This window comes from Physeter macrocephalus, chromosome 11 (genome assembly GCF_002837175.3).
Source record: "Physeter macrocephalus isolate SW-GA chromosome 11, ASM283717v5, whole genome shotgun sequence".
NCBI lineage: Eukaryota > Metazoa > Chordata > Mammalia > Artiodactyla > Physeteridae > Physeter > Physeter macrocephalus.
In genome coordinates, this window is record NC_041224.1 from 39,803,243 (window position 1) to 39,825,313 (window position 22,071).

At 46.4% G+C, this 22,071-nt stretch overlaps 1 protein-coding gene across 3 annotated transcripts in view; it reads left to right on the forward strand.

Moving 5' to 3' along the window:
* The first annotated feature begins 17,556 nt into the window (after nucleotides 1-17,556).
* The window catches only part of IL16 (interleukin 16), a 112,367-nt gene continuing 107,852 nt past the window's right edge, over nucleotides 17,557-22,071 (forward strand). For all 3 annotated transcript variants that reach the window (XM_028495027.2, XM_007115195.4, XM_055087893.1), the window contains exon 1: nucleotides 17,557-18,085. In XM_028495027.2, the coding sequence (XP_028350828.1) occupies nucleotides 18,046-18,085 (40 nt within the window). In that variant the 5' untranslated portion in view covers nucleotides 17,557-18,045. The remainder of the gene's footprint in view (nucleotides 18,086-22,071) is intronic.

Below are 22,071 nucleotides of genomic sequence, written 5' to 3' on the forward strand. Positions count from 1 at the left end.
GATGAAAAACCTATTGGGAAGGCCTTTTCTTGCAACAAATCTAGCTCATAGAACCACTGTGTGACTGGAGATCCCCAAATCCCATGTGAGGCATCAGAAGCTGAATCAGTAGCTTTGCCTTCCTACTTTACTGGTCCCTATCTGTTTGCCTTTCCTTCCATCTCCAAGCACGGGTGTGTGCCTTAGGCTGTCTAGGAAAAGCACGGAAACAAATATGAAAGAGAAAAGCCCATTAGTACATTTAAAATATTACTACCATATCTAAATGCTACCATTAAGTACATAGGACTGTGGGAGAACAGAAGAGGGAAGGACTCTAGGATGCTTTATGGGATTAGAAAGACTTCTCAAAGCAAAGGCTAACTCAGGAGAAGGAAGGGCCTGTACCCTAGTGCATCATCTTGAAAGAGATTCTTCTTCTTTTTTTTTTTTTTTGCGGTACGCGGGCCTCTCACTGTTGTGGCCTCTCCCGTTGCGGAGCACAGGCTCCGGACGCGCAGGCTCAGCGGCCATGGCTCACGGGCCCAGCCGCTCCGCGGCATGTGGGATCTTCCCGGACCGGGGCACGAACCCGCGTCCCCTGCATCGGCAGGCCGACTCTCAACCACTGCGCCACCAGGGAAGCCCCTGAAAGAGATTCTTGAAAGACCTATACAGAGAATGCAGATTTCAAATGATCAAGTCAGGTGAACTGTTAAGAACTGTTACCTCCCAAGCAACTGAATTGCCTGTTGATTTAAGTATTTGTAGTTTTCTTCTGATTACAAAGTAATAAATACTCATTGTGGAAAACTGAGGAAAATAAAATAAGTATCCCTAATTTTTAGTGTGTTCCCTTAACATATATTCTGTATGCCATAGATATGCTGCCAGACTCATCTCAGTCTTTATGTGAGCAAGAAAGTGATGTGTTAAACCCCTGAATTTGGGGGTTAATTTATGACCATAATATACCCTAGCTTATTCTGACTTATTTAGAAATTGATAGTAGAAGTAAGGTGCTGCAGTAACAAAAACCTACAATACCTGGCATCGATATATTGGTTAGGTAACCAGCAGTGAGGAAACAGGAGTGGAGGAAACCACCAGCCCCTCTCACGCAGTGGTGAAATATTTGACTAGTCTCCTGTTATTCCTTGGAAGGCGCATTTGGTTCCTAATGAACTTGTAGCTCCAGGAAAAGTGATTGGAACATAGAATGTTGGTAGTTGTGTTGGCTGTTACTGGCTCTGTTTAACAAGGTATTACAAGGCAGAGATGCACACAGAAAAGAATCAACTCGTTTCCAAGAGTAATAAGAGGGAATGGAGCAAGGCCAGAAATGAAGGTTAGAAAAATTAGCTGCCTCTAGATGATACCGTCAGAAATGGGATTCAGAAAGACTTCCGAGTGGCCAAAGGCAAATTTAGATGAAGGGTGTGGTACCCAATGTGGTGTCCAGTTGGAATCAGGGCAGAAATCAGATTAAAGGTGTGGGTCTGACACCTATTATTAAAATTTCGCTCTGGTTATTATGTCTCAGGGTAAACAAAAGAAGGATGTAAACTTCACACTTGCTGCTGTAGGTTGCCTTAAGGCAGCCACTGTTGTATGGAGTGAAAGAGGCTTGGGGATGTGAAATAAAGAAATAAAGCAGATCTAGGAACCAAGTCTTGAAGAAACAACGGGTGTGGTTCCTGGAAGATGAAACTGGAAACTGACTACTGAGTTTGAGAGTCAAACTGCCCAAAAGAGAACCCTGGCTTTAAAAATCCTGTGATTGTTTGAGCCCTTTAACCCTCTAGCCACCCTGAAGCCCCAGCCATCTCCAGCCATCGGAGAAAGCTATGCAGCCCCCCAGGAGGACATACTTTCCAAAGTCTACTTCAGATGTGGCCAAGGAGGCAATGGAAAATGAAGAATTTTCCAAAAGGGGTCCTTCAAGAGCAGTAAATAATTGCAGTGCCCTCCTGAGCGCAGAATAGAGGGCTAGTCAGGGATCACCCCCCATCCTCAGGCTGGAAGTCTTCACAATGGCTGTCCAGTAGGATTTCAGAATGTCTATGGACCAATGAGTACTGGGTTCCTCCCATTTTTCTCCTCTTTGAATGGGAATGCTATGGCAATGGAATACTAGGTGTGTAGAGGGCAGCTAAATTGACTTTTTAAATCAGCATTTGGCAAACGCTACTGGTCAGCTCCAACCTGCTGCTTGATTTTGGAAATAAAATCTGATTGGAACACAGCCCTGCCCATTCATTTACAGATGTCAGTGACTGCCTTTGGGCTACAACGGCAGAGTTGAATACTTGCAACAGAGACCTTATGGCCCACAAGCCTAACATATTTACTCTCTGGCCCTTAAGAAAAAGTTTGCTGACCCCTGCTCTAGAAGGATGCTTCTCTGGACCGAGGGCAGCCACACCTGGCTCGATGCAAGGACCGCTGTGCATCTGCTGGAGATTCTGATCTTTTGAGCTGGGGGCTGTGACTCAGTGGGACCGTGGGTCATCGTCCATGGATTGGGAGTGTTTTCTTGGGGGGGAAGGAGGGAGAAAAAGGATATTGGTGACCAGACTGAAACTGAGACATTGAAAGCTCACTGAGTATCCTTGTGCTTTTTCTAGCTGCCTGCCAGCTGGGCATGGTCAGAGGGTAAGTTCTAGGCAATAGATCATGAATGAAAATGACATGTGTCACGTCTGGCCTGAGGCATTGAAAAGCCCATGTGAAACAGGAGGGAAGGGGGCAGGGCACAACCTTTAAAAAAATGGCATAGCCATAGCACATGACGAAACTAGTGAGAACCAACTAGGTCCAAGAAGGTGGAAGATTGGACTTCCAGTGGACCTTGAGCCTCATTATACGCTCATTGTAATATATTAGCATAAGCGACACACCCACCAGTGCCATGACTGTTCTGAGGCCAACAATAAAAGGTCAAAAAGTGGTGGCCCAGTTCCTGGGAATCCCTGCCCCTTCCCCCAAATAATTGCAATAATCCTCCCACTCATTAGCCTACGAAATTACCCAGCCCGTAAAAATTAACCACGCTGTATTTTGAAGCCTCTTGCCTTTTGCCTCTTGCCTTCCAAAATGGCCCACCCTCTGTCTGTGGAGTGTTTCTCTCTAAATAAATCGGATTCTCACCTATCGCTTCGTCTCCGAATTCCTTCGCGATGAGGAAAGAAACTTGAAATCACTAGGAACCCATGTATAAATCTCTATGCCCTCTTTTTTTTTAATTTTTTAAACATCTTTATTGGAGTATAATTGCTTTACAATGGTGTGTTATTTTCTGCTGTATAACAAGGTGAATCAGCTATATGTGTACATATATCCCCATATCCCCTTCCTCTTGCGTCTCCCTCCCACCCTCCCTATCCCACCCCCTAGGTGGTCACAAAGCACCGAGCTGATCTCCCTGTGCTATGCAGCTGCTTCCCACTATCTGTTTTACATTTGGTAGTGTATATATGTCAATGCTACTCTCTCACTTCGTCCCAGCTTCCCCTTACCCCCTCCCCGTATCCTCAAGTCCATTCTCTATGGTTGTGTCTTTATTCCTGTCCTGCCCCTAGATTCACCAGAACCATTTTTTTTAGATTCCATATATATGTGTCTGTCAGCATACGGTATTTGTTTTTCTCTTTCTGACTTACTTCATACTGTATATAACTCAGCAATCCCACTCCTGGGCATATACCCTGAGAAAACCATAATTCAAAAAGAGTCATGTACCACAATGTTCATTGCAGCTTTATTTACAATAGCCAGGATATGGAAGCAACCTGAGTGTCCATCGACGGATGAATGGATAAAGATGTGGCACATCTGTGCCCTCTGGTCCTCTGTTCTGGAACTCTGCACGCATCATGTTGAGATGGTGGAGACGAAGGAGACAGTCAGGGTCCCCCCCCCCGAGTCACAACTTGGAAAGTACTACCTGGAGAGGGGACTGAGTTGCATCAGATTTTGTGTTGATGAGAAATAAACTTCCGCTGGTGTTAAGATACTTAGAGTTGAGCACTGATTTTGCTATTGCAGCTGAAACTGCTATTCTTTTTTTTTTTTTTTTTTTTTTTTTTGTGGTATGCGGGCCTCCCTCTGTTGTGGCCTCTCCCGTTGCGGAGCACAGGCTCCGGACGCGCAGGCGCAGCGGCCATGGCTCACGGGCCCAGCCGCTCCGCGGCATGTGGGATCCTCCCAGACCGGGGTGCGAACCCGGTTCCCCTGCATCGGCAGGCGGACGCGCAACCACTGCGCCACCGGGGAAGCCCCTGAAACTGCTATTCTTTAAAAAAATTTCTTTTTATTGAGGTACAGTTGATGTACAACATTAGTTTCAGGTGCACAACATAAGGATTAAATATTTGCATATATTGTGAAATGATCACCACAATAAGTCTAGTTAACATCCAACATCAGACACAGTTACAGAATTGTTTTTCTTGTGTTGAGATCTTTTGAAATCTAGTCTTTGTAACTTTCAAACGTGCAATGCAGTGTTATTAACCTTAACCACCACGCTGTACATTACATCCCCATGACTTATTTATAACTAGAATTTATACCTTTTGACTCCCTTCACTCATTTTGCTCCTCCTCCCTGCGCCGCCCTGGCTGCCCACCTCTAGCAACCACTTATCTGTTCTCTGTAACTATGAGCTTGGGGGTTCTTTTGTGTTGTTGCTGTTTTTTCAGATTCTGCATATAAGTGAAGTCATACACTATTTGTCTTTCTCTGTCTGACTTATTTCACCTAGCATAATGCTCTCAAGGACCATCCGTGTTGTTACAGATGGCAAGATTTCATTCTTTTTCATGGCTGAATAATATTCCAGTGTGTGTGTGTGTCTGTGTGTGTGTGTGTATCTCAATGAAATGAACTACATATGTGTGCAATATAATATATATAAAAACGTAGCATTTTCTTTTCTTTATCCATTCATCCATCGATGGGCACTTAGGTTGTTTCCATATCTTGGCTATTGTGAATAATGCTGCAGTGAACATAGGGGTGCATATATCTTTTCAGCTCAGTGTTTAGTGTTTCTGTTTTCTTTGGGTAAATACCCAGGAGTGGAATTGCTGGATCATATGGTAGTTCTATTTTTGATTTTTTGAGGAATCTCCATACTGTTTTCTACAGTGGCTGTACCAATTTACATTCTCACACACAGTGCACGAGTGTTCCCTTTTCTCCATATTCTCACCAACACTTGTCGCTTCTTGTCTTTTTGATACTGGCCATGCTAACAAGTGTGAGGTCATATCCTGTTGTGATTTTGACTTGCATTTCCCTGACGATTAGTGATGTTGAACACCTTTTCATATACTGAAACTGCTATTCTGTCTGATATAATATACATCACACCTATGTAATATTGATAATTTAAATAAAATTGAGTTTATGCTTGTATTTAATTATCATTCAATTATACAATTTTATATTTATATAATTAATAGCTTTCCATACTATGTAAAATAATCTTTGAAACATGACTTTTAATAACTTCCTAATATTTCATTGTATTATTTCATTGCTAATGCCCAATGCTTAGGAAAGTATGGTGAGAAAGACAAGTTTCTGCGTTGCGTGTAAAGGGGTAACTTCGTGCAATCTTTCTGAAATGCAATTTAACAACATGTTTATCTCCTGTGATCCATTAATTCTGTATCTGGAAACTGATCAGGAAATAATAAGAGAGGTGGACAAAAATGGATAAACAAAGATTTTTGTTTTAGCTTTATAATATCAAAGTTGGAAATAATCTAAACATTCAACGATAACCAAAGAGTTACATAAATGACAGTGCCTCTCCAGGCGTTGCCTGTTTGTTGATGTGGCTTGTTTAGCATCAGATGTTTTCAGCTTGAGACACAACATAGATCTGATCTAATAACTGGCAGGTTGGATGCCGCTGCCCTTCACACTGTACCTATTCATTCCGTGCCGACTGCCTTGGATCAGGGATGGGGCTGGCCGAGCCTTGTCTCCTTTTCATTTCTTTGGCAACTCATGACTTCTGGCTGCAAAGATTCTTCAGATGGTCTCCTGGACATCAAACAGCGACAGCCCAACATTTGGTTACATAAAGTGCAAATGAATCATGAACACGTGGATTATATTTCCGTTCAAATACACAGGGATTTCAATTTATGGGAAATGGACTGTGGGCTGCACAGATTCGCACTAGGTTTGGGAAATTGGTCAAATCCCTGACCAGATACTCAGTTTAGTTATGTCCATCTGTTCCCCCCACCAACTCCCCTCCTTAGCACCCTAGAAAGGACAGCTGTTTCGTTCCAGGGGATGCTAAAAGCTAGCCTTTCCTCCAAGAAAGATGGGAGGCCAACTTAATTTGCCAAAGGTTCCTGAAGTTTATTTCTTTTGTCCCAAAGCCAGCGAAGACTAAACAAAATACAAAATGGACCCTCCTTTCCCCTTGGCTTCTGTGTTGGAACTTTCTTAATTTTTATCTCTCTTTAGTTTCTTCTCGGCCTTGATGTTGCTTGTCTCTTCCATTGCTGATCTCTTAAACGTCAGAATTTCCCAAGGCTTCCTCCTGAGCCCATTGTTCTTATTGTATTTTCTACGTTATTTTAAACCTGAATCCTTGGCTTTGGCTACTTTCTCTACACCTATGATGCTCGGATTTCTATCCCCAGCCCAGATCTCTCTCCTGACCCCTGATTCCTGCATCCATAATGCCCACCAGGCATCTCTACTCTCTGTAGCCAACAGATATCCAAATTGCACTCATCCTTTTCCGCCTCATTCCAGCCTTCTCTCTGTATTCACTATTTTAGTAACCGGAAGTGCTATTCAATCACCAATGCCGTGATATGATTAGTGCAGAAAACTTTGAATCCTCACTGTATGTCAGCCACTGAGTTAGACAAGGGGACGCAAAATGATTAAGACCTAGTTCTTGCCCTCAACGTACTCATAACCTCGTGGGGTAGGTGGACATATAAATGAATACTTATAGGACACTGGAAAGCACAGCGTTAGAAATATGCAGAGGCTCTTTCACAGCATGGGAAAGGGGCACCATCACATTGATGCCTGAGCTGAGAATCAAAGGGTGAGTTAGGTGAAGTCGAAGAAGGGGAGAAACAGCAGGGTGGGAGCAGACAACGAGAGCAGTTTCAGTACCGTTGGAGTTTGGAGTCTGATGCAGGTAAGGGCTTGGCTGAGGCTGCAGAGGTGCACAGGGGCCAGATAATGGAGGTCTTACATCTCTTGTTCATAGGTTTGGATTTTATCAGCTAGTTTATGTGGAAACTCAGAGGAGTGTTGTTGTTTTTTTTTAATCTTTTTATTTTACATTGGAGTGTAGTTGATTAACAATGTTTCAGGTGTACAACAAAGTGATTCAGTTATACATACACATGTATCTCTTCTTTTTCAAATTCCTTTCCCAATTAGGTTGTTAACAGAATATTGAGCAGAGTGCCCTGTGCTGTACAGGAGGTCCTTGTTGGTTATCTATTTTATATATAGCAGTGTGTACATGTCAATTCCAAACTCCCTATCTATCCCACCCCCGCACCCTTGCCCCCTGGTAACCATAAGTTCGTTCTCAGAGGAGCGTTAAGTAGAGAGTAAAACAGTTTGATTTCTGCGGCTGTGGGAGAGTATGAGTTTGAGGAGAGTAAGACAGAGGAAGGTGGAGAAGTTGAGATGCTAGAATTATCCTGGCTACATGTATGAGAGTCCAATCCAGGGAGCGTTTGAGAGATGTTTGGAATGTACACTGGCAGGACTTGAATTGAGAGAAGAGATAAGGAAAAGGAGTCCGGGATGGCTTGTGGATCTGGCTTGGGCGATGGGGAATCTGCTAATGGTGCCAGGAGAGAAAACACAGACGGTTTCACAAACATTCTCCATATGCTGGATCATAATTCCTGAACCTCTCCTGTTTCATGTCTCCGTACCACGGCGCGTGCCGGTTCCGCTGGTGCAGACGGTCTCAGCATCCTGACTCACCTGAACTCACCTGATGAGAGTCAGCTCATTGGTCCAGAGCCTCTCCAACCTGGCTCTGCGTGGTCTGTGCCCCATTCCGTGCCCCCACGTCTCCCAGGACTAGGCTTTATCCCCGAACCCACCCCACGGCAGTGTACCTGTCTCGGTCCCCGCCATGACTCTCCATCAGACAGCCCCTGAGGACGGCAGCTTGGCACCCATCCAGTGGCTGCTTGCCGGATGCTGACTGCATCTTGGGGAGATATGGAAGCCGCTCTTTCTGCTTCTCAGGTTAAAACTCAACGCATCAGCAAGATGAAAACAGCATGGAGGGCATCTGAGCTTTGATTTTATGACTGTTGCTCTGGCGTGGGCTCAGGGAGGTTTGCAGCATGGTGGTGACCATCTGATGGTGTGACCTGGGGCTGTAGCAACTTCTTTGGGCCCTATCTGCCTATTCGGTGAATAGGAAGTTTCACCTGTGCAAGTGGCTGGCCGACCCTTTGGAGGCAGAGTCCACTGACCATGGGGTGTGGGCTCAGGCCGTTCAGAGACCCACGTGGGAGGAGAAGGGCTGGTGGAAACGAGGAGCACAGCTATATGAACAGCACGACGGCAACAAGAGGCCACAGAGAGGGGAGCCCAGATATGGGCCCTTCCCCTGGCTCCTTAGCTGCAAATGGAATCCTCGCAGAGGACGAGCACAGCAAATGATTAAGGTGTTGAGGACACAGGGTGGGGTAGTCAGGCTACAGCAGTGGAAGGAAGAGGAGAGGGGACAGTTGGCCCTAGAGGAGCAGTGTGCTGTGTCCACCGCAGGCAGCGCAGGCTTGGAGACAACCACCAAGAGGCAGGGGGACTGATGGCCTCCCTGGTAGTTTTCCTGACTGTGTGGCCAGTGTAGGGGGAAGGCGGTGTGAAGTGGCCTGAGAGGAGTTGGAAGGGCACCTTGGAGGGACTGAGACTACCTTTGAGGTGACGCTTAATGCCACCTCCTCCATGAAGTCTAGTTTATTATGTTATTATCACTGGGGCTCCTGTCCCCCCTTGAGCTCACTCCAGACCCTTAAGCCAGTCCAGTCTGCCCCCCCGCACTGTGTCCTCAGCTCCCAATGTCCTCCTACTCTGCCCTTTGGACACTGGCCTGGGGTCTGGTCTTGGCAACCTGGCTCTTGGGCTTCGCTTGAAAATAAGCTCTGGCCTTTGGTGCCAACTCTCTGTACTTCAGACTGCCTTGGAGGGGACACCTGGCCTTGGGTGGAGGCTGGGGCTCTTTTGGGTTGGGGTCCATCCGAGCACATCCAGTTCCCTCTGGAGAGGTGGGATTCAGACAGTGGTCCTTTGTCTCCCTGGCTTAGCACTCTGTCAGCCTCCATCTCGGCATCCCCACTGAGCCACGGCCTCCCCCAGGTCTCCCCAGCTGGACCACTGAGTAATTTCTCCACTGCAAGACTAAACTCGCTCGACCTTCCAAACGGTGGGCTTATTACCTATCCACCCCCTCAAGGGAGAGCAAAGACATGACACCCCTGGGCCTACCATGGGGCTTTCATGTTGCTTCTGGTTCCCAAGTCATTCCTATGTCCCCCTCCTCCCCACTCACTGGGTCCCCTGTTGCTTCCTCCATCCCTGCCTGGGCTGGTACTGGAGTGACTGTCCTTCTTGCCCCCTGTGCTACAGCAGACCACCTGGCTGAAGCTCACTGGTCAGTGAGCCAGCCAGAGAGTGGCTGCTAGTATCTGTGGATAACTTGTTAGTTTCTTCCCTACCTTCTTGTCTAGGTTGGAGGAGATAATCAAGCTTTGATGAAGCATTCTGCAATGTGATGCTGACCACGCCTGCCTTAAGGACCAACTGTACAGCACAGGGAACTCTGCTCAATATTATGTAACAACCTCAATGGGAGAAGAATTTGAAAAAGAATAGATACATGTATAGGTATAACTGAATCCCTTTGTTGTACACCTGAAACGATCACAACATTGTTAATCAACTATACTCCAGTATAAAATAAGAAAAGAAAATATAATATAAAATAAAATATGAAATATTTTATTTTATTATATAAATAATAAAATATAAATTATTATATTTATATAATTTATATAAATATAATATTTATATAAATTATATTTCTATAAATATAATTATTTATAGAAATATAATTTATATATTATAAATTATAAAATATATAAAAATATAAAAGAAAAAAAGAAAAAGAGCTTTAACAAACAGAAAAGGGAAAAAAAAGAGGTCACCAATGTAACGTGCCTAGTACAGTGCCTGACACAGAGTGAAGACTCAGGAAGTGGTCACTGTCATCATCACCACCATCACCATCCTCACCGTCATCATCTCTGTCATCACCACCATCCTCCTCCTCCTCCTCCTCGTTGTTCATTACAATTACTTGCATATAATCTCTCCATTTCCCACTGTCCAGGCCCACTCTAGGTGATCATACCATCATATGGAACTCAATCAGGGCAGCTGGCAGCCAGTGTCTTGAAGTGAAGGGTCTGCTCCCAGAGCAGAGTAAGCATGCTTTATACCCAGAGAGAGAGAGAAGACAAGCTGCAGTCCAGGGAGTGAAGCCAGGGGCCCTGAAGCTTGGGGGTCACTGAGTTCAGTCCATCCATGGTCAGTCTTGAGTTGGGGAGGGACTACAAAGAAAGAGCAGGATGGGAACCACAGGGGGCAGAGCTTGTGGGGAGGGAGACAGCAGGAGCAGGTGGATGGTGGCCTCATGAATGCTGGTGCCCACTGAGAAGATGATGATGTCCTACCTAGAGGTGGCTTGGGTCAGACCTGTGAGCACGGAAGACGGTGTTGCTGAGAGAAGGCATATGAGTCACCTGTGCTGGTACCCCCGCAGCCTGGTGTCTGGATCAGCACAGGTGCCTTGGAAATCCTGGCTGCCTTGAACTGACTACCTGATGCCAGGTATCATTGTGAGTTTCTTCCCTGTGGCCTGTGCTTGTTTCTCAGTTGCTCTTGGGGACTCACATAGAGTCAACTTAATATTTGTGGAATTTTGTGTATCGGCTGTGGGTAAACATTGATACATATGTATGTGTGCGTGTGTATATGTCACACACACACACACACACACACACACACACACACACACACACACTGCAAAACCTTTGCAATAAGATAGGAAAATTCTTCCAGAATAAAGCCTTTATACCTCTGGGTCTGCAGAAAATATTTTATGATAAATTAAAAATATAAGACGAGATAAGATATTTATAGATGTGCTTTCACAAGGACCAAGTGTGTGAAAGATTGCCAAAGCAAGTTCTATCCATCTCTGTGATTGCTGGGATGTCTCCCTGCTTGGGGAACTCCTGTGGACTAAGGAGACCGAGCAGGGCATCAGTGGGCTTCTCTCGATCACCTTAGTGTGCAGTAGACTGGTCACTAAGGGGTGGTTGAATGGGATTCTGGGGGCAGAGGAGTGCTGGGAAGGGGTGGCCTGAGGACTCTCACATTTCTGTGATCCTCTGTCCTTGAGTCAGTCCTTTCTGCTCTAGGTCTCAGTATCTCCACGTGTGTGATGAGGGGGCTTCTTTAGGACCGCTGCTTTCCAGATGTGCTCATCAGAGCTCTAGCAGGCTGCTGAAGAGCAGTAAAGGGGGATGCTGGGGGCCAGGATCACCCTGCCTTCAACCAGAACAACTGATGCTGCTCTGATCTGTTTTCTCTACTGATGTTCCATGTAAGATGTTTGAAAAAAGGGATCTGGTCTTCCTAAATTATGGATTAGCTCATCCACAAGCCCTTCCACCTCCAACTTTCATGGTTCCATGACTATCCCAGCCAAGGCTTGGAGTGGGTACTAAAGGTCACCGCCTTCCCATCTGGGGACATGAGGGATTGGTCCTTTTCGCTGATGCAGTTATCTATTTAGTTCTTGACTGAGAAACTGTAATAGGTGTATTTCTTTTTAAAAATATTTTATTGAAGTGTAGGTGATTTGCAATGTTGTGTTAATTTCTGCTGTACAGCAAAGTGATTCAGTTATACATATATATGTATTCTTCTTTATGTTCTTTTCCATTATGGTTTATCACAGGATGTTGAATATAGTTCCCTGTGCTATACAGTAGGACCTTGCTGTTTATCCATCCTACATATACTAGTTTGCATCTGCTAATCTCAAACTCCCAATCCTTCCCTCTCCCACCCCTTCTCCCTCGTGGTAACCACAAGTCTCTGCGTCTGTGAGTCTGTTTGTTTCTCATAGATGTGTTCATTTGCGTTGTGTTTTAGATTCCACATATAAGTGATATCATATGGCATTTTGTCTTTCTCTTTCTGACTTACTTCACTTAGTATGATAAACTCTAGGTCCATCCATGTTGCTGCAGATGGCATGATTTCATTCTTCTCTATGGCTGAGTAATATTCCATTGTATATGTATACACCACATCTTTTTTATCCATGTAGTAGGCACATTTCGGACCTTTACATGAGAATACCGGGCACCTCACCTCCATTGTTTCTTAGTTCTGTGACCCCAGGCAAGCCTCTCAACTTCTCTGAGCACCCACTTCCACCTCTGTAAAAGGTGGGGGAGCAATGAGGATTAAAGGATGCTATATGCGATAGGGTAGTTCTTTCTAATCTGAGAATGAGTGTGGACTGTCATTGTTAGGGGCTTAATAGTTAAGCAGGCTCTGTGGTTTCCAGCTCTGTCACAGGTGACCTGATGGAATTTCAGCACCTTTTTCCTGAAATTTTTGATCACCCAATCTCCCAGTTTAGTCTGTATGTTTGCTCTTCTTTGAATGCTGTAGGAGGTTCAGTTTGCCCTTAAAATGAATGTGTAAAAATGATAAAGCATTGTAAATATCAGAAATTGTCACAATAAGCCATCTCTATAATTTTCTGTGTACAAAAGTAAAATTTAAAGGCAGTAAACGTTTTAAAGTGAATGGGTTGGTTGAAGAAGAAAATTGATTTTTAGGTGCATTTACCATCTACAGGGATAAAGGCATTTGGGTTAATGATTACACATGAGATTGAAAAATAGTTCACTGGCTTTCACTGAGCCACCCCAAGCTCCCTTGGGGTCACTGTCATGCAGCCTGTCACATGTCCCTCCATGCAGTGTGGCAGCCCCATCTGTGGGCACGTGTGGAGACAGTGCTGACCTCATCTGAGGATAGAACAGGCCACTTGCTGCTCTGGCCCTGGTGGAGAATGAAGAGGCAAAGCCTTAGAGGTTTGTGACCTTGGGGTGATGCAGGCAGACAATGGCTCAGCTCGTCCTTCGGTGTTAAATGTGACTTGACAATATCAGCAGGGAACCCAGATGCCCAGGCAAAGGGGAATGGGAGGATGAGGGCTGTGGAAGTTGGTCCCTGGGCTGCTGCAGGCCACGAATCCATTATGTAAAAGGGCTTGGGGGAGCTGGACTTGGTTTGGGCTGTTCCCCTTTGGGAAGGGGCCCATGCTGGAACCTGGTGGCGGCAGTAGCGTGTGGCTTGGAAGAATGGAACAGGGACAGGCCACAGGCCAGTCTTCAAGCTAGAGGCCCCTAAATTTGATGGAATATACAGTCAAGGGTAGGCTCCAGGTCCAGCAGGGAGTGGACAGGCCTGCCAGCAGAAGCAAGAGGAAGGCTTGACAGACCTGGCCAATACATGGGGTCTGGGAAGACTCAGGGCTCATCCAGGCATAGCAGATCCTGCATCCACAGCAGTGAGTATCCTCGTGGGCTCACCAGCCCAGCTCTCTGAGCCTCCAACAACCTGGCTGCCTGGTCAGAATTGGCTCAGGACGGGATAGGGCTCACTTTGTAACTGGAGGTGTCTTTGTCTATAACCCTGAGGGGCTGGGGGACACAAGAACCAGCCAGGGAAGGCGACTCTAGCCTCTGAAGTAAGCATGATCCAGAGGGCTTATTGAAAGTGTGTGTTGTGGTGGAGGTAGAGGGCAAAGGGCAAAGGCCTAGGGTCCTACTACGGGGTCACTGCAGGTAGAGGAAGAGGCAGAGACCAAGAGGAGGACAGAGAGCTGGAACGTGGGGGTGAGGTGCCATCTCTCCCCAGGTGATTTGACCAGTAGGCGATAGGACCCCCCCCATTCTTTGGTGCAGACCCTGGGCAGCAAAAAGATATCCTCTCAGTCACCTTATGCAGGGCAAGTATACCAAGGACAAGGCTTTATTTATGGGAAGAGGCCTCCACGAATGTGAGACCCCTCCATTATATTCCGTTATACTTTGTGGTTATATCTGAGACTGTGCCATTTGACCCCCTCTTCACTCACTTGGGTTGGGGGTATCTTCTGAGAATAAGGAGCCGTAAATATATATATATATATGTGTGTGTGTGTGTGTGTGTGTGTGTGTGTGTGTGTGTGTGTGTGTTCCTTTTGGAAAAATAAATTAGAAAAGAAATGAAAAGCACTCATAATTGTTCTCACTAGCCAGAGATAACCTCTATTTACATCTTGGTGTCTACTAATAGACTATTTTCAGACAAAAGTCATGTATAAACATGCAGTCTTCCTTATTTCTCTGTTGTTGAAATTAACTCATAACCCCCCATGTCTGTGGATGATTGATTTTGCCAATCCAAAGTAAATTTAGTCATTCCTGGTTTACTCCTGATTTTACTCAGGTCTCTTCTGGGTACCTACTCAGCCAGTTGAGGGTCTCCCTGCCTGGTTTCTACGTGATATGGTGGTGCTGGGGAAGGTGCACACAGTCCTTGGTCCCCTCGCTGAGACATTTACGGTAGAGGGAACCGGCCAGCCTCTCCTTTGTCCGAGAGGTTCCATCCCCGCCATGTTGGCTGCCGAGGTCTCTGGTTCTCTCATCACAGAGGTCACCGTGCTTCCTCCACACCCAACTGTCCAGAGCTCCTGGTCAGCTGGGGCATTCAGGCATTCTGGGTACCTCTTCAAGGCACAGGGAACTTTCAGCTACACTCTCTCCTACCCAACCCTCCACCCTCCCATGGGAGACTCAGGGGATTGTCCCAGGATTTTGGTCTAACTCTCCCAGGTGGACATTTCCACTCCGAGTTGGCTCAGGACACTCGAAGGAGGCTCTTTCCTCCCAGTATTTCAGGTAGAAAGTGGGACACAGGTCTCTGTGCTAGGTCTTGTTCCCAGGGTGTTCTACCTGTGTGTCTCAGTGCCACCCAGGAAGGGGCAGAAGTGAGGGGCTCCTTCTCAGGCCCCAACCTGCAGTCTTTGAAACTCATCCTCTCTTCAGTTGGGCAGACTTCTTTTAAATAAGAAAATAGCTTCTCTTATATCTTCATACGTTTTCCCTGAATCTGTGGGTTTATGGTATAAATTTTGTGCTTTGTATCCTCCAGGCTTTGCTCTTTGTAATCAAAGCCAAGCTTCTGGCATGGAAGAAACAAACAAAATAAAAACAAATCCAAATGTGTTAATGTCCTGTTGCTGCTGTAACCAATCACCACAAAATTAGGAGCTTAAAACAATACAAAGTATCTTATGTAGTTCTGGAGGTCAAAAGTCCAAAATGGGTCTCCCTGGGCTAAAATCAAAAGTGTTGGCAGAGTTAACATTCCTTTCTGGAGACTGGAGGGGAGAATCCTTTCCCTTACCTTTTCTAGCTTCTGGAGGCTGCCTACATCCTTGGCTTGTAGCCCCCTTCTCCATCATCAAAGACAGCAGTGTAGCTTCTTCAAGACTCTCTCTTACTCGGACCTCCTCCTCTGCCTCCCTCTCCCACTTTTAAGGACCCTTGTGATTTTATTGGGCCCACCTGGACAATCCGGGATAATCCCTTTATTTTAAACTCATCTGATTAGTAAACTTAATTCCATCTGCAACCTTAATTCCCCCTTGCATGTAACATAACAAGTTCACAGGTCCGTGAGAACAGCATGTGGACACCTTTGGAGGGACAATTATTCTGCTTACCAGTCAAATAATAACTCCTTTGTCAAAGGCTTACTTCATATGATCAAAAGCTATGACTTTCAAAAGTATAGTTTTTGTTATTGATTTAACAAAGTCTACTTAGGAGTTCCAAAGCCAATGACTTGACTTAAAAAAACAATTTTTTTTTAATTTAAAAATGTTTCTATCATCTTATAGGTGATACAGATTGGAAGCTATTGCTGTTCATTGACCTGTGGGGATAACATAATGGATATTGGAAAGCTCAATGGATGTTGGGAATCTCATGAAGAAAAAAGAAATCCCTCAATTTTAGGTCTCCAAATTTAATCTTGTTTCATGTATATGGATCATACTACACAACCTGTGTTTGTACCCTGATTTAATTCACTTGAAAATGTAAAGCAGATATCTTTCTATGACAATAAATCTTACTTTATTACATCATTTTAATTTCTGCAAAGTATTCCCCTATTTATCTAGCCGGCTTCCCATTGTTGCTGCTACTGGGTATCACTAGAATGCAAGGCCCGTTTCTGGCCCTCATAGTTCTGCATGCATAGTATAGCTGCAGCATCCTGCAGGTTCATGACCTAGGCAGTTAGGTGGTTATTCAGAGCAAAGTAGAGCAAGCAGCAGAGAAGTGCCAGCTCTGGATCCCAAGCCTCATCCTGGGGTAAGGATGACTCTCGGGGAGCTGTTCTGACTCCAGGTGCTGATAGCAGAGGTTTTTCTGGCACCCTGCAGCACTGCCCTGAGAAATGATTATTTAAGGGATGTGAGGGGTGAGGAGGTGGGGGAGGGGTAGAGTGGTCACAGTGACCTGGAGGTGCTTTGATCAAGTGACGGTGATTCGAGACTATGAATGGTGAGAGTGACATTGGTCGAGGGGCCAGAGGCAGCCATGGCAGGGGCCCATCCCTGGAAGACCTGGGCCACTTGGCAGGGGACAGGTAACCCAGGAACTGGACCAGGCTCTGTCACACTTGCCTCCCTGGTGACTTTTTCCCTCTCTGTCAAACAGAGCAGCCTTTTCCTTCAGTCTGCTCTCACATTGCTGCGTCCTGAAAACCGTCACATTCTTCTGCAGCTTGCAGCCCTGAGTCTTTGCCCACTTATTGTATATTCTTTTGGTCTTTTTGGTGGGGGAAATCCAAGGATTTATTTAACCCAGCAATCAAACTGGTCTTTTAAAATAATAGTACATCTTGTCCAAGTCTAAAAATAAATCCCCCTGGTATGGGAAGGCTAGCAAGGGGAAGTTGGGTAGAGCAGGCTGCAACCGTTTTACAGCCCACTTACCCAGGGCTTGAGCCCACTTTTCTTTCATCCCTCCTTGTCCCGACATGGGCGGGAGTCAGAGCGTCTTCTGTTTGTCTTGATTAGAGTCAGCCTCCACCTTCCCCCAAGCCCAACTGCCCTTCTCAGGACACAGGCTGCATTCACCATGCCTCTCTCTGCCCCAGCCCTTTGCAGATTTTATGAAAGGCGTTTTCACTTGGATTAAACAGGCACTGTGTTTGTGTGCGGCGTGTGTAAAGGAGAAAATGAATCACTTCGACTTTGGGCAAAAGGACTGGAGGTGTTGTGTTTGTCCTTCGCAATTACATAAACACACCAGAACCCATTAAAAAGAAAAAAAGATGTGGGGGCGGGGAATGCCGCGTTGAGGGCTTGGGATGATCTAACAACTTTAGCACATTTCCCATACGTTCGATCTCTGAAAGCGTTGTGTTCTGCCCGCTCACGACAGGCTCCGAGGCCAAGGGAAAGTTTGAGGTTTTACATTTCTGTTTGTGGTACCGGAAAAGGCTTACGATCTGAGGGCTTGATTCAGTGAAATAACATCGCCTTCTACACATTTGCTTCGCAAGGAGGGCAGGAGTTGGAAGCGACCGTTTTGAGATGTTCAAGATTTGCTGGCAGAGGGAAAGGGATTTTTTTCCCTCCCTCCCTGCCGAGGAAAAACAGTTCTAACGAGGAGTTACTTTGTAATTTTAACTCCCATTCAAATACTCCCAGCCCTAGAAGCCGCCGTTGATCCCCGGCGACTTCTTCTTCTTCTTTTTTTTTTTTAAACATCTTTATTGGAGTATAATCGCTTTACAATCGTGTGTTAGTTTCTGCTTTATAACAAAGTGAATCAATTATACTCAGAAGGGACCGGTCACAGCGCTGCCTCATCCCTGGAGCCCCCGTCATGAGTTTGCAGAAGAGACTCTTCCCTGGGAGGGAGAATGGTGAGTGAGGCTGCTTCTCAGGGGCTTCACGGGGAGGTGGGGATGGAGGGTTTGACTTTTTTTTTTGGTCACCCTCTCCGAGGGGTGGAAACCTAGGGAAGCATAATTTTGGTTATGCCGTGTGGTGTGGTGAGTGTGCACGTGTGTGGTGCAGCGGGACACAGACCCTCCCAGTCTGTCTGCGTTGTCCTCACAGAGGCTGGCTGAACGCTTACTAGGCTGCTTGGCGGAGGGGTGAGAGGTGGGTGTATCACAGGACCCCCAAGGGGGATGAGGGTGAGCCCTGGCCAGGGCAGCTGCTTTCTATCTGCCCATTCTTCCTCTGTGAGTGGTCCTGGCAATGCTCAGGGGTAGGGATATCAATATCTAAATGCCCAAAGCTGTCAGGGCCCCCATGGCTGGGCTCCGCTTCTAGCAGGAGGCAAAACAGAAGGGAGAGCTGCTCAGCACCCGGGGGAGACCGGGGAGCAGGTCTCCGGAGCAGGGGGCCCCCTGAGCCTCATGGATCTGAGCCCTGGGAGGGGCGCCAGGTACCCTGGCCAGACTCCCCGCCTTGCTGCAGGTACAGCCCCGTGGATCGGATCATTTCTTATGACAACCTCCTTCTTTTGCTCCAGAAGCATAAACAAACAGGCATCAGGGAAAAGGCTTTTAACCCCTCAGCCCAGCTTTTAAAGTCAACACTTGGCAAAACTTCAGCTCTGTCGTAACTTTGGCATAAGAGAAGAAACACGTGGTTTTCTTTAAAAAGGAGAGCAAGGCAAGTCAAAGGCACATTCTGACTTTTTCTGCTCCAGGAAGATATGATAGAGATGGCTAGAACCCTGGGATCCATCCGGTTAGGTTCTGTGAATGAATTCTCTGAATTCGGAAGAAAGGCAGTGGAGCACAGGGGCCAAGAACCCGGGCTGTGGGGTCTGGCTACCGGGGATGGAATCTTGGCTCTGAGATGAACAGGCTAGTTGGTGTGGGGAAAGGTATTTAACCTCGCTATGGCTCAGTTTCCTCCTCTGCAAAACAGGGGTCATAAAACGTGACACAGGAACCCTCACAGAGCACCCAGCCCTTGGGGATGAAAGAAGGAGTTCTCGAGGGTCCCAAGTGGCCATGGCCTTCCTCTCTTGCAGAAGGTGGGCCAAGCTTCAGAGATAAAGTACAGGATGCATTTTCTTACACTGGGGAATCTTTGAGGACTGGACTTGACCTGGTATTTAGTAGGTGCTTGATGTTTGCTGAAACCATTTTATTCATTTTTGTTTCCATGGGGTCCTGCCACTTCCTGTCCCTGGCTGCATCACCATCTTTGGTTGGGTTTCCCTGGTGTGTGTGGGAAGTTCACTGGAGAGTGTCCCTGGGCACCTGGGAGGGGTGAGGGAAGCAGAACTGGACAAAGGGAGGAGCTGGGCTGTGATCCTGCTCCAACACAAGCCTCAGCCAATCCAGCCGATCCCATGGGGCTTGGTACCCTTGCAATGACCCATCACTGCATGTGGGCTGCCCTGGGGAGAGGCCGCTGCCTTCAGCTGAGGGTAAGTCCTGGAGAGAGGTTCCTCTCTGAGCTGTCCCAGGCAACCTGTGTGCCAGCTGTGGGAATGAGTACTCAGTCCTGGGGCAACAACCCACAGCATCACTCCTTGACGGTGATCAAGTCCCTTCTTTCCTCTGAGTTCAGCAGCTGGAAGGTTGGGGGTTCACTGCACGGACACCTGTTCAGTTACATTCTTACACAGTATTCTGACCTTGGATAAGCCCCTTCCCGTATCCAGGACTCACTGTCACCGTCTGTAAGGTGGTTAAGGAGAGACGGTCTCTAAGAACCCTTCCAGCGCTGCCTTTCCCCACGTGCAGATTCTGAGCATGTGACAGGGTGGTTGGTTGTACCCCCAGCAATAGTCGGGTCACGTGATCTCCTCCACAGGTGCCTCCGTTCCTTTCGGCAGAAAATGGAATCAAGATACCTGGGGGCCCTTGTGAGTCCCCATGGCCAGCTGTCAGCAGGGAGGGGCCGGGCCTGTGAGATGCAGAGGGAGGGTCTGTGTAGGGCTGGAGGGCAGGGGGTGGGGTTTGAGGAGAATTCTGCTGTATGCTTTCTCCCGCCTCACCCCCGCTCCTCTCCCCAAAACAAAGTAAAACCACATTGGACGCTGCCATCCATCTTTAATGGTAAAGAGGTATATAATGTTGCCTGGGACAGGCATGGATGTAGCTGGCTTTATTTTATTGCCTTTCCCACCCCACCACCAATTTTCTATTTATTTTTCAATCTACAAAGAGTGAAGTCACTTTCTCAAACACTTGGAATTCATTCTCAACAGATTATTTATTTAGAGCAGTCTGTGCTTCAGGCATCGTGCTGGGCTCTGATGATCTGATGGGAGACTTGAGATAAACAATCATACAAACATCAATATAATGACACGAGGGTTAGTTTTTTTTTCTTTTTGGAGAATAGTTGCTTTACAATGTTGTGTTAGTTTCTGCTGTACAGCAAAGTGAATCAGCCACACATATACACATATTCCCTCTTTTGTGGATTTCCTTCCCATTTAGGTCACCACAGAGCACTGAGTAGAGATCCCTGTGCTATACAATAGGTTCTCCTTAGTTATCTATTTTATACATAGTAGCGTATATATGTCAGTCCCAATCTCCCAATCCATCCCACCCCCACTTTCCCCCCTTGGTGTCCATATGTTTGTTCTCTACGTCTGTGTCTCTATTTCTGCTTTGCAGATAAGTTCATCTGCACCATTTTTTCTAGATTCCACACACATATGCGTTAATTTACAATATTTGTTTTTCTCTTTCTGACTGACTTCACTCTGTATGACAGACCAAAGAGGGTTCGTTGCAATGAGAGGCTCTAACCAGGGAACCGGCCTAGTCTAGTGGGCAGGGCGGGCCTCCCTGAGGAGGTGTCCTTTGAGCTGTGTGCAGGTGTGTGGGAGTGAGGTCAGGTGCAGAGGTAGGGAAGCAAGCTCTAGGTAAAGAGAACAGCATGCCGAAGAATAAGGATGAGAAAAGAGAACTGTCTCAAATCTTACGAGCTTAACTTTGTCACTGTGAGCTTTGTAAGCATCCTTCCATCCAGTCTGTTTTCCTTGCAGAATCTTTAAAAAAACCATCCTGGTGACTTGTTAGCTCAGGGGAAAAGAGATTTTGCTGGTGAGGCCAGGTCTCAACAGCCCTCTCTCCGTGTGTCAGCCGGTTCTCTCTGGTCCCCACATCTGGTGGCCAACCCCCGAGGGTGCCTCCTGGAAATCTCTCTGCAAATACTGGCACCTCCCTCCACCTGGGCGCTTTCAGCACCAGGCGCTGATTTAGGACCCTGATGGGCACTGACTCACTGCATCTTCCCCCCACAACCCTATGAGGCCGATGCCTTGTCTTTATCGTACAGGTAAGCAAAAATGAGGCCTGGGGAGCTTATCCAAATGGTGAGTGGCAGAACTGAGATTTGAACCCAGGGCAGGTTTGTTTCATTCTAAAGCTTGAGTTCTTAGCATGTGGCTGAAAAATAACAATAGTGATCCTGAGGTACATACAGACTGATTCCCGGCTGATGTTTCCACTTGGGGTTAGGGTTCTCAGTTCCTGCAAAGTTTTCAGAACCATCACCATTATGGCCCCCACATTATCGACTCTTTAGCTTGCTTTCAGTTGTATCTTTTCCAAAATCTTATTATTAAAAACGTTCAAACATACAGGAAGGTGGAAAGAACTGTAGTCAACAAGCACATACCCACTATCTAGCTTCCACAAGTAACACTTCATTTGCCTTCTCACATGACCATCCACCCCTCTATCCATCCACCCATGCATCCGTCTTATTTTTTGAATACATTTCCAAATAAGTTTCAGGCACCACTGCACTTCACTTCTAAACAGTTCAGCATGTATGTAATTAAATCAAGTTCAGGGTTTGACCACTACTCTTCTTTTTTTTTTTTTTTTTTTTTTTTTTGTGGTATGCGGGCCTCCCTCCG